Consider the following 13,009-nt stretch of genomic DNA (forward strand, 5'->3'; position numbering starts at 1 on the left):
TACCTAAGGGCATAACTTTGTTTTTAAAAAAAAAAAAGAAAACAAAATATGAAGTAACACAAAACAAATAAATTCCCCTGATCAAAGCAGGTTGCAGACCCAGAGGTCTTTCTTCTGGCCTCTTGGTCTTGAAAGAATGACACACCCCTTTCTTCAATCCCACCTGAGTTATGTGACAGGCAAGCAGTTCATAATGCTTTCCTATCTGTTTCATCCCATCATAGTGTCTCCTCTGAAAGTTGGCAATTCCAGTAGTACAGCTCCTTTAACAGCATATTGGGCATTCATAGAACCATAGAGTCATGTAGTCTAACCCCTTACCAAGATGCAGGGTTTGTTGTGTCTAAACCATCCAAGACAGATGGCTATCCAGACTCTTTCTGAAAACACACATATTCAGTACTGAGAGAAGAGTGCTTTTTGAATCCCCACACCACTTTCTGTAGCACTTGAACCAATGCCCCTGGGGCATTTGGTGTAATAGAGGCAAATTCCAGGTCTGCTGATTTTTAATACCTCTCCCTCCCACCCACCCACCCCCTCCATTGCCTTGCACTTTCACTTCTCACGATCATGTAGCATTGCAAGGTTCTCTGATAACTAATTTGTCTCATCCAAAAGGTAGCTGTATTTCAGTGATGGCGATGTGATCCTTATCACTTACCTCACAGGTGTGTTGAGACTGATTTTTCTTCGAGTGCTTGCTCATGTTCATTCCATGTTTGGTATGTATACGCTGTGTGCACCATTGCCAGAGATTTCTCCCTTAGTCGTATCTGTCAGTCTGGCTCTAGCACCCTCTGGAGCCATGCGCTTATGCGCCAGTATAAGGAGTGCTGCCGGCCACAAACCCTCTGTTCATTCTTACTGCCTGTGACAGTTGCTGGACTGACCCTTTTTGCTTTGGCAAGGCTTTCTTCCCAGTGGTTTGGACTCTCGCTCTTTGTTCTTAGTTACCATAGTTTAGTGCAGGGGTAGGCAACCTATGGCACGTGTGCCGAAGGCGGCACACGAGCTGATTTTCAGTGGCACTCACACTGCCCGGGTTCTGGCCACCGGTCCGGGGGGTTCTGCATTTTAATTTAATTTTAAATTAAGTTTCTTAAACATTTTACAAACTTTATTTACTTTACATACAACAGTTTAATTATATATTATAGACTTATAGAAAGAGACCTTCTAAAAACGTTAATGTATTACTGGCATGCAAAACCTTAAATTAGTGAATAAATGAAGACTTAGCACACCACTTCTGAAAGGTTGCGGACCCCTGGTTTAGTGTGTATAGTTTTTGTAATTAATATTATTGTACATAGTGTAAATAGATTCTGTCAAGGAACTCAGTCACCCCAGGGGCCAGGCACGCCATGATCCCCGGGCTTCAAACCTTATGCCTTCTATGGCAAACCTGTGCCCAGGAGTGATCCGTACTCCAACTACTTGAAGTACTTAGGGGAAGACTCACATGAAAGACAAGTGCCAGATCTGTCGGGACTTCAGACCATGCACTGAAAAGGGCAGAGACATTAGGCTGAAGGCTATTTTCATGGAAGCTGTCCTCAGTCCAGACTCAGAGCAGAACTGCTGTGATCCGACACCAAGCACTTCGGCATTGGGGCGATGTGGTGCTCTGGCACCGAGCTCTTCCTGGCACTATTTACTCTCCCTGGTGCCAAGGAAAAAGCGGAAAAAGCACAAAAAGCAGCACACTGACAGAGGATGCTCACCAGTGAAGAAGGACGACAAGTGGGGGGGAAGGCAGCACAGCGAGACCTATGCCAGGCCACACTTCCATTCCTGGGCCCACGATGGCACCGTCAACTCCGCCTAGAGCGATGAGTCTGGTGCGGGACCCTCCGCCAACAACCGTAAGCCACCTTGGCTGTTCCGTCGATCTCAGAGGCTTTTCAAGCAGTCCTACTTTCTCTCCTGGTTTTCCCCCCCCTCCCCCTGCCCCAGCTCTGCTGGGACATCCTCCAGCTCCAATGTCCAGAAGCAAGAAGGAACTGGGGCATCGGGCTCCTTCCTGGCACCCTCTAGAAGAAATACAACCCTGATCCAAGTGTCCCAACCATCTCTGGTCCACTGCCGGTCCCAGGAGCCTTGGTATCGCGTGGTGGCAGAATCGGCTACCACTCCTCCGTGGTCTCCGAGAGAGACCCCTCTTCTGAGTCCGAAGGGGATCCATATGTGCAACCTAAGGCTCACCACAGGTATCCATCCTATGCACCACCAGACTTCAGTACCAGTCCTCCTGCCGGCACCTGGCCAGTGGGTCACTGGCCAATACAGTTGCTGTACTGGAACCCCTGGGGATTTCCCCTGGCACTGCGTCCTCCCTCCCGTTGCTCCTACTTGGTGGTTTCTGGGACGCATGCTACCACTCCTCCTCACTCAGCATCAGACCCCAACTCTGGTAGGACATCACTGAGGCAGAAGAGGGAACCCCTTCTCTTGTGCAATCTTCCTCCTCATCCTCTCCACACGAGGCTGTGACAGCCTGATTCTGTAGGGCGATTTTGGGGCCCGTCAGGACCTTTTGAAATGGGTAGCTGCAAACCTGAGTCTGGAAATTGAGGAACTTAGACATCCCACAGCCTTACTGAGGTCCTGGATGCAGCAGCTTCCTCCAAGGTGACCTTACACATCAATGAGGTGGCGATTGAATGGGTCAAGACCCTATAGAAAACTCCTTCTCTGCCCCCCACCTCACGGAGGGCAGAGAAAAAGTATTATGTGCCAGTGAGTGGGTTCAAATACTTGTACTTGCACCTTCCTCCAGGGTCTCTGGTGGCATCTGCAGCAAATGAGGGACAGGCAAGGCCACTTGAGCGCTGTCTTTTTGGAAGAAAGGTTAATTTAGATAAGTAGCCTTCAGCTACCTATCTCTAACCAGCAAGCTTTGCTGGGGAGATGGTTATAATCTGTGGGACTCATTGGCTAAATTTAAAGACTCCCTGCCCCAAGATGCAAGGCAAGAGTTTGCTGCCTTCTTGGAAGAGGGTAAAAATGTGGCTACGACCTCCTCTCCAGGTGGCTCTGAATGCAGCTAATGTGACAACCAGGACAATGGCCTCCACTGTCACCGTGAGGTGGTGTTCTTGGCTCCAGCCCTCGGGGCTTCCTCACAAGGTCCAACAGTCCATCTAGGGCCTCCCCTTCGAAGGCTCCTCAAGGGCACCCTACAATCCTTCGGCCTTGATGCTTTGCTGGCTTCCAGGAAGCACTTCAGGCCCCAGCAGCCTCCTTGTTTCTTGGTGCCTCCAAGATAAGAGCTCTACAAAGGAAAAGGGAAAGGTTATAAATGGCGCCAACCATTCTCGTCCACCTCAGGGTCTCAGAGGCACTCTGGGGGGCCCAAGCAGGTGTCTTGAAGGTGCACACATGGATTCGGTACCATTCACTATTTTGGATCTGTTCCACTTTTTACTTTTGGACCATCTTTCACACTTTAGCCCAGCATGGTCATACATAACCATAACATCGGACTGTTGTGTTCTAAGTACAGTGACAATTGGCTATACCCTTCAGTTTTCATCCATCTCTCTCTCTGACCCTCCTTCCGAGTCCTTCTTCAGGGATCCTTCTCAGAAGGTGCAGTCCTTCCTACAGATGGGAGGCAGGGGGGTGTTCCACAAGATTTGAGCGGAAAGAGGTTTTTACTCCTGATATTTCCTAATCCCAAAGGGGGAATCTGGACCATCCTGGACCTGCATCATCTCAACAGATACCTCAAGAAACAAGTTCCGCATGGTCTTCCTGGATCCAGGAGACTGTTACACCATCCTTGACTTAAAGGATGCATATTTTCACATTTCTATCTTCTGTGGTCACAGAAGATTTCTCAGGTTTATCTCGAGGTCAGCACCACTACCAATTCACTGCTCTTCCCTTCAGGAAAGATGTGGACAAATTGGAGAAAGTCTAGAGAAGAGCAACAAAAACGACTAAAAGTCTAGAAAACATGACCTATTAGGGAAGATTGAAAACCTGGGTTTGTTTAGTCTGGAAAAGAGAAGACTGAGAGGGGACATGACAGTTTTCAAGTACATAAAAGGTTGTTAGGAGGAGGAGGGAGAAGAATTGTTCTTCTTAACCTCTGAGGATAGGACAAGAAGCAAAGGGCTTAAATTGCAGCAAGGGAGGTTTAGGTTGGACATTAGGAAAAACTTCCTAACTGTCAGGGTGGTTAAGCACTGGAATAAATTGCCTAGGGAGGTTGTGGAATCTCCATCATTGGAGATTTTGAAGAGCAGGTTAGATGAAAACTTGTCAGGAATGGTCTAGATAATTAGTCCTGCCATGAGTGCAGGGGACTGGACTAGATGACCTCTAGAGGTCCTTTCCAGTTCTATGATTCTATAATGATTCTGTGTTGCTCATGTCCATTCCATGACCCACTGGTCTACCCCTCTGTCGGAGTTACCGTCAAGAAGGAACTGAGAGGGTATGTGGCCAGCAGCAGCACCCTTTATGCCAGCGCATATGCACACAGCTCCAGAGGGCACTAGAGCCAGTCTGATGGATACCACTAAGGGAAAAATCTCCAGCAACAGTGCACATGGTGCTCACACATGTAACATGGAATGCACATGAGCAACACATCTCAAACAGCAGTTACGGAAATAATTAGCAATGTTTTTTTGTAAAATGGTTCGACATCCTTGGATGAAGGTGTAATAAAAGCAGAAAGTACTGAAATAACTGAATTTTTGTACAGAATTATGAAGGCTTGCTGTTGTAGGAATTGCTTTAGGAAAACCATTTGTTAAAAGGTTTATGATTTAACTGGAACTCTGACCATTGCTGCTGTTAGGTATGAAAACTAAGTCAACACTTTCTGGTCTATTGAACTTGGAAGGACTCAAAACAACGATAGCAGCCTTCTTTAGGTCCTTTACATGATTAGAGGTCTGTTTGTGGCACATTGGTTTCTCTTGATTTAGTTCATTGAAAGAAAACAAGATAAGGAAACAATTGTAATAAAAGATTGCAATTATTCTGCTTATTCATTTATACATAGAGAAGATGATTTCCTGCTGTTGTGTTTTTTATTACTAATTTGTTTGGCATCAATGCAGGAGGAGGTCTTTGTGGTCAGATCAGGTGAAGAAAATTAATTTTTGGTGGGATGATTGGAGAGGGGTGGAATTGATTTTATAAATAGCTCTTTAAAACTTGTTTTAAATATTAAAGTCAAGCTCAAGCCCATTTTTATTACTCAAATATTTAAACTAGAAACCCATTCAAAAAGGTTATCCAAGTAAATCAGTATCTGGTCCAGGTTTTCTAGACAGTCTTCCATAGCTAGCTGAAAACTCTTTCACTTCTGATTCTGCTTCCTTCCCTCCCCTTTGCTCCTTTGGCCATGGCAGAGTATCTCGGTTATCTTCTAGGCTTCTGGAATCCTGGACCTGGGTGGAGCCAGTGTTGCTTTCAAGCAGGATGAAGGCAGGGGTGATGTGTTCTGACGTGCTTGACACACACAGCCATTTGAATTTCATGAAAACCCTTAATTGACAGAAATGGTTGCCCACTAGAGCACTTGCATGTAGAGGTCAAAGGATCACTAGTATTTGATGTTAAGGTGTAGTTCAGAAAGGGCGAATAGATGAGCCTGTATTACTGAAACTGCCTGTCAAAAGATGGCATTGTCCAGGAATGTTGATATTTAGTCAATTTTTCTCTTTTCAGCGAGCTGTTAAGAAATATGAATCATTGTCCATAACAAAAACTTATTGCATAGTCTCCTGTAGCGACAAATCAATCTTTAGAACTGCATGGGAAAAGCCTAATAAGGCTTGATAACAGGAACCAGTTGCACTGATGTGTCCCTTTCAGGATCTTACAAGGCTTTTAGTGCTGCTCAGTTGGTAGAGATTTCTTTCCCAAATCTCTACTCCATAAATGTCAATTTCATTGATCAGTGTCCATGTTGGAATGAACTATATATTCATGTGACTTTAGTACAGAGAGCGACTGAGAATGAGAGGGAAGTTCAGTCCTTGAGCTTTCTGTTGAGATTGCCAACAAAGACACCAGTTGTGAGCATTATTTTTGTGTGAGAGATGGGGACAACTATCCACTGGGAACTGGATTGTGACCACCAAGATGTTCCCTATTATACCTTAAAGGTTTTGTACAGAATGCAGTTTTGTATCTTTAGTCTCAAAATGACATGCTCGTACAGCATTGTCCCAACAAGAACTCTCGCCTGCCAGCACAAAAGTCTTAGAATAACTAAGCAGCAGAAATAAGGAGGAAGTCAATAGACTTGTTACTTGGCATAATGACCTTGTTGCATTACTTTATGCAGTTATTGTGTCTTACATTTGATACATAGGAAACCAATAAATGCTTTCCAAAACCTCCAATTTGATAACCAAATTATAGTACTCCCTTTCCTTAAAATCTTACTGGATTGGTCATGGAGGCTTGTGTTCAAGTGTAAAGCTAGTGCAGAAACCTTGGCATTAGTGGGAGTCTGTTTACTGACATCAATATTTGTTGGATTTGTTGTTAGGTTCATGCCAAATGGATTCTGGACACAGATGTATTCAACGAATGGATGAATGAAGAGGATTATGAGGTGGATGAGAACAAGAAGCCAGTGAGTTTTCGCCAGCGAATCTCTATGAAGAATGAAGAGGTATGGTATTTCTCTGTTGGTGGATGACTTGTTGATTTAGCAGTGTTAATTATGTTTTTTACTGCCATGTAAGTCAGATTTCTTGGGAATCAAAGCTGCTAAATGAGGTGCTCGTCTCTTGGGAGCTAATGGTAACAAGGTCACATGTAAATGCATGTGTATCACACCCTTCTGGAAAATGGACGCACTTGGTGTTTCCCTTTGTGTCGTTTTTCCCCAAAAAAATATAAATGTGGGAGCCTACTTGCTTTTTCTTTTCCTCCCACAAACTTAAATTGGGGCTAAATTGATACAGAAGCAATTTAAGATCTTAATTTCCAAATTTCTTTGGCCTGAAGTACATGTTGAGACCACTAACCCACACTTGTCACTATAACTGGGGAAAACACTGAAAACATTATCTATTCCTAGAAGTTACTCGGAGCTCAAGGTTAAATGCCAGATGTTCCCTATTGTGAGTGGGCTCAGTGCTTCAGACAAGTCAAAGGTTTGTATTTGGACCCTGCTGTGTTTTAAAAGCCCGTTTCTGTGGCAAACAGCCATGTCAGCACTTAAAGAATTGTAGAAATGGTACAGGCCATTTTTCATATTGCGATGTGGGTATTCTGAAGCTGAACTTGATTGCTGCTGCAGTGTTGTTGTTTCAGCACCCTGGGTGCAGGGCGTATTAGGAGAGGTCTGCAGTCTGCTTAGTTTCAGTGAGCTGTGGTAATTGGTACTGACTGAAAACTTCGCGTCTCTAACAGCCTGTCCGTAGCCCTGAGAGAAGAGACAGGAAAGCAGCAGCGAGTACCAGAAAAAGAAAGCATTCGCCTTCTCCTCCCCCCACTCCTGTGGAATCGAGGAAAAAGACTGGAAAGAAAGGGTGAGTGTCAGGATCAGACAACCAAAGATGAACTTTGCTCAGGCTGAAACTGGAGCAGAGAGAGCTCTTGAAACAAGTCAGTTTCCTCCATTTGTCCCCCCACATCAGACTCTTGTTAATGTAACCATGTGTTTGCAATTGGAATGTATGAATTTTTAATGCTGTACACTGAATTTCTTTGATCACCCAAGGGGAATGTGTTGCCTTCAGATGGAGCAAAGTCTGGTGCAGTTATTTATTGAGAACTCCACCATTGAGATACAGATATCATTAACAGTCAGAATTAGGATTTGTCCATATTAGAAAAGTATTCCCGGGGTTCCTAGATTGATCTAGTTACACTAGTGCAAATCCCTTACGTACATAGATGCATTTATAAAGGTTTTAACTTTGCTTACATCATTTTAGTTTACACTTGTAAATTACTGAATTAAACTGAACCAATTTAAGTTGTTTAATGTTAAAAAAAATTTAAATGACTACAACGAGGAGTTTGCACCTAGATAACTAGAGAGAATTTTTAATCCACTTAACTACACTGATACAACTTCCTTAATACAAACCAGCCCTTGCTGATTATTAGTGAGCTGCACATTATTTTTATTGTATTTTTGCCCTTCTATGTTGCTTTGATCTATGAAGGCCTGAAAGGGTTTTTACAAGGTAAAGAATGTAAGAGTGGCCATCCTGCGTCAGACCAAAGGTCCATTCAACTCAGTATCCTGGCTTCCGACTGACCAATGCCAGGTGCCCCAGAGGGAATGAACAGAACACACGATTAATCACACTGTTAAACAGTAATAGAATACCATTTATTTGGATGTTTTCTACATTTTCAAATATATTGATTTCACTTACACCACAGAATACAAAGTATACAGTTCTCATTTTATATTAATTTTTATTACAAATATTTGCACTGTAAAAAACAAAAGGAATAGTATTTTTCAATTCACCTAATACAAGTTCTGTAGTGCAATCTCTTTATCATGAAAGTTGAACTTACAAATGTAGATTTATGTACAAAAAATAACTGCATTCAAAAATAAAACATTGTACAACTTTAGAGCCTACAAGTCCACTCAGTCCTACTTCTTGTTCAGCCAGTCGCTCAGACAAACAAGTTGGTTTACATGTACAGGAGATAATGCTGCCTGCTTCTTGTTCACAGTGTCACCTGAAAGTGAGAACAGGAGTTCGCATGGCACTGTTGCAGCTGGCGTTGCAAGATATTTATTTGCCAGATGTGCTAAATATTATATGTCCCTTCATGCTTCATCCACCATTCCAGTGGGGACACGTCCATGCTGATGACTGGTTATAATAATAATAATTGGAGATATACCACTCTCCTAGAACTGGAAGGGACCTTGAAAGGTCATTGAGTCCAGCCCCCTGCCTTCACTAGCAGGACCAATTTTTGCCTCAGATCCCTAAGTGGCCCCCTCAAGGATTGAACTCACAACCCTGGGTTTAGCAGGCCAATGCTCAAATCACTGAGCTATCCCTCCCTAATAATAATAATTTATTTTTATAATTTATATTTATTTAATTTTTATAATTTATATAATTTAATTTATATTTATAAATTATTATTAGGAGGGAGAGTGATCAGTGATTTGGCATTGCTAAACAAACCCAGGGTGAGTGAGTTCAACCTGAGGGGGCCACACTTAGGATCTGAAAAAATTGGTCCTAGCTAGTGAGGCAGGGGCTGGACAACATTGACTTTTGTCCCTTCCAGTTCTAGGAGAGTGGTATATCTCCAATTATTATTATTATAACCAGTCATCAGCATGGACGTGTCCCCACTGGAATAATTATTATTGTTATATTTTTTTATTATTTTATTTATTATGACAGGTTCTGCTCGATAACAGTCAAGAGCAGACTGACACATGTTCATTTTCATAATCTAAGTCAGATGCCACCAGCAGAAGGCTGGTTTTCTTTTTTGGTTGTTTGGGTTCTGTAGTTTCCGCATTGGAGTGTTGCTATTTTAAGATTTCTGAAAGCCTGCTCCACACCTCATCCCTCTGTTTGGATGGCACTTCAGATTCTTAAACCTTGGGTCAAGTGCTGTAGCCATCTTTAGAAATCTCACATTGGTATCTTCTTTGCATTTTGTGAATATGCAGGGAAAGTGTTCTTAAAATTAACCACGTGATGGGTCATCATCTGAGACTTCTATAACATGAAATACACCTCTACCTCAATATAACGCAACCCGATATAACACTAATTCAGATATAATGCGGTAAAGCAGTGCTCCGGGGGTCTGCGCACTCTGGTGGATCTAAGCAAGTTCGATATAACGCAGTTTCACCTATAACGTGGTAAGATTTTTTGGCTCCCGAGGACAGCGTTATATCGAGGTAGAGCTGTATATGGCAGAATGTGGGTAAAACAGAGCAGGGGACATACAATTCTCCCCCAAGGAGTTCAGTCACAAATTTAATTAGCACATTTTTTTTTTTAACAAGCATCAGCATGGAAGCATGTCCTCTGGAATGGTGGCCAAAGCATGAATGGGCATACGAATGTTTAGCATATCTGGCAAATAAATAACTTGCAATGCTGGCTTCAAAAGTCCCCTGCAAATGCCTGTTCTCACTCTCTGGTAAATAAGAAGAGGGCAGCATTATCTCCTGTAAATGTAAACAAACTCATTTGTCTTAATGATTGACTGAACAAGAAGTAGGACTGAGTGAACTTGTCGGCTCTGAAGTTTTACCTTGTTTTGTTTTTGAGTTCAGTTATGTAACAAACAAATCTACATTTGTAAATTGCACTGTCATGGCAGAGATTGCACTGCAGTACTTATATGAGGTGAATTGAAAAATACTATTTCTTTTATTCATCATTTTTACAATGCAAATATTTGTAATAAAAATAATATACACTGATTTCAATTACAGCACAGAATACAATATATATTCAAAAGGAGAAAAACATCCAAAATATTTAATAAATTTCAATTGGTATTCTATTGTTTAACGGTGCAATAAAAACTAATTGCGATTAATTTTTTTAGTCACGATTAATTTTTTTGAGTTAATTGCGTGAGTTAACTGCAATTAATCGACAGCCCTAATTTAATTATATTATGGTTCTTCTTCGAGTGGTTGTTCACGTCCATTCCACATTAGATGTACACGTGCACGAGCGTCGGAAACTTTTCCCTTAGCGGTACCCGTCAGGCCGGCAAGGCCCCCGCCTGAGCAACGCCATTGCACCGTGCATATATACCCCCGCTGGCCCGACCCCCGCCCCCAGTTCCTTCTTACCGTCCATGGTGGCGTTGGAACAACCTTTTGCTCTCGTATGAGAAGCAGTCCCTTAGCTTTAGAGTACTTAGCTGCTATCAGTTCGTTAGCATTCTATTGTGTGGACACTTAATAGATTAGGTGCTTGGAGGTTTTCAGCACCTGCCCCGGGGCATGCCGCAAGCCCACGGCTTTAAGGCTTGCGCCACGTGCCGCAAGCCTATGGCAGTTAGTGACCCCCACGACTCCTGTCTACATTGCCTGGGGGAAGCACACCAAACAGAGGTATAAGATTTGCAAGGCGTTTAAGCCTAGAACAAAGGAAGAGAGAGACTTTCGCTTGAAGCAGTGGTTGATGGAGGCAGCGCTGCCCCCATGAGGCCCGGAGCGCCTGATGCCGGCTCCAGCCTCCTTGGTGCGGAGTGCCCGGAGTCGTCAAGAGACCCGATGCCAGACAAGCACCACAAGCCGTCGGCCCCGGAGAAAAGTAGGCCCCGGCACCGCTCATCCTCCCCGGTGCTGCCCAAGGCCAAGCCAAAAGAAGGGCGCAGATGTTCCCCACAAAGGAGACCAGCGCCATCTAAGTGCCCGGGCACCGGAAAGAGCGGAATGGACATTGTACTGGTGCCGGCACCGGTGGCACTGGCGCCACAAGTCCCTCTGAGTGCAGTCCTAAGTGAACTCAATGAGGACGACGGGCTCGAGGGAGTAATGGATCAGCCCTCCACGCCTGACACCTTTGAGGCGGCAAAGGATCTCATCGAGTTGTTGGCGATGAGCCCCCTCCCGATCAGGGCAAAGCCTCCGGTACCCGGGCCCGCGGTGCCGTCGAGGGGAAAGGCGGCAATGGTGCGCTGTTCAAGGCATCGCTCCCGGCGTTGGTCCCAGTTGAGCATCGAGTCTGCGGACTCTGTTACCCCTGACACAGAGAGAAGCCTCAGTACCAGGACGAGTCAGCGCACAGGGTTAGCGCAAGGCACCCGACGCTCTGCAGCACCCTTCAAAGACCGGCACCAGGAGAAGGCGATCCGGCCATCGCCATTACAGGCTGCAGTTCTCCCTGCCTACCCCCCACCCCCATTCCCCGTCCCTCTTCAGGGACCCTTCTCACGAGCACCTCCTGGAAAAGGAGGTTGGCACGATCCTAGAGGAGGGGGCAGTAGAGTTGGTACCAAAGGACCTAAGAGGGAACAGGTTCTACTCCCGCTACTTCCTCATTCCCAAGGCCAAAGGAGGCTTTCGACCCATTCTGGACCTGCGACGGCTCAAGTTTCTGGTCAAGGCCCGGTTCCGCATAGTCTCCGTGGGCACCATTATCCCTTCCCTGGATCTGCGGAACTGGTACGCTGCCCTTGACATGAAGGACGCATACTTTCATATCGCGTTCCACTCAGCACATCACTGATTCCTGTGCTTCACTGTGAACCAAGAACATTATCTGTTCACGGTTCTCCCATTTGGCCTAGCTGCGGCCCCAGGGGTGTTCACAAAATGCACGGTGGTAGTGGCAGCCTTCTCACGGAGGCAGAGGGTTTGAGTTACCCATACCTCAACGACTGGCCGGTCTGAAGAGGAGGTTCGGTCCCACGTGCAAGTGGCCCTGAGACTATTCCGCACGCTGGGGCTCCTGGTCAGCACCCTCAAGACCACCCTCATTGCAGCGCAGAGTGTCCAATTCATAGGGACGGTCCTAGATGCGGTACAGGCAAATGTGAGCCTCCCAGTATCACGATTCCTGGCCATCCAACAAGCAGTGAACTCCCTGTGCCAGTTTCCCACTACAACGGCCAGATGCTGCCTGAGGCTGCTGGGCCACGTGGCAGCATGCACACATGTGGTCAAGCCTGCCAGACTGAGACTCAGGATGCTGCAGGCTTGGCTCACTCGTGTATACTGCCAAGGCAGGGACCCCCCTGGACTTGGTAGTGAAGCCCTCTACCAGGGCGACTTACCTGGCCAAGTGGAAGAGGTTCTCGTGCTGGTGTGGGCCCCAACAGGTTCAGCCATGCCAGGCTCCGGTGCCAACCATTCTAGAGTATCTACTGCACCTCAAGCAGCAGGGGCTGGCCCCATCCTCAATCAGGGTGCATCTGGCTGCCATCTCTGCCTTCCACGTGAGGTTTTCAGGTAGCTCAGTGATCTCCCACCCGATGGGGGGCAGTTCCTTAAAGGCCTGGAGAGAGTGTTCCCCCCAATCCCTCTATGGAATCTCAGCTTAGTCCTTTCTAA

At 45.3% G+C, this 13,009-nt stretch overlaps 1 protein-coding gene across 2 annotated transcripts in view; it reads left to right on the top strand.

Moving 5' to 3' along the window:
- The window catches only part of SMARCC1 (SWI/SNF related, matrix associated, actin dependent regulator of chromatin subfamily c member 1), a 159,595-nt gene that overhangs the window by 34,547 nt on the left and 112,039 nt on the right, over positions 1-13,009 (top strand). For both annotated transcript variants that reach the window (XM_039523511.1, XM_039523512.1), the window contains 2 exons: positions 6,524-6,649; positions 7,396-7,514. In XM_039523511.1, the coding sequence (XP_039379445.1) occupies positions 6,524-6,649; positions 7,396-7,514 (245 nt within the window). The remainder of the gene's footprint in view (positions 1-6,523; positions 6,650-7,395; positions 7,515-13,009) is intronic.

This window comes from Mauremys reevesii, linkage group 2 (assembly GCF_016161935.1).
Source record: "Mauremys reevesii isolate NIE-2019 linkage group 2, ASM1616193v1, whole genome shotgun sequence".
In the NCBI taxonomy this organism is placed as follows: Eukaryota; Metazoa; Chordata; order Testudines; family Geoemydidae; genus Mauremys; species Mauremys reevesii.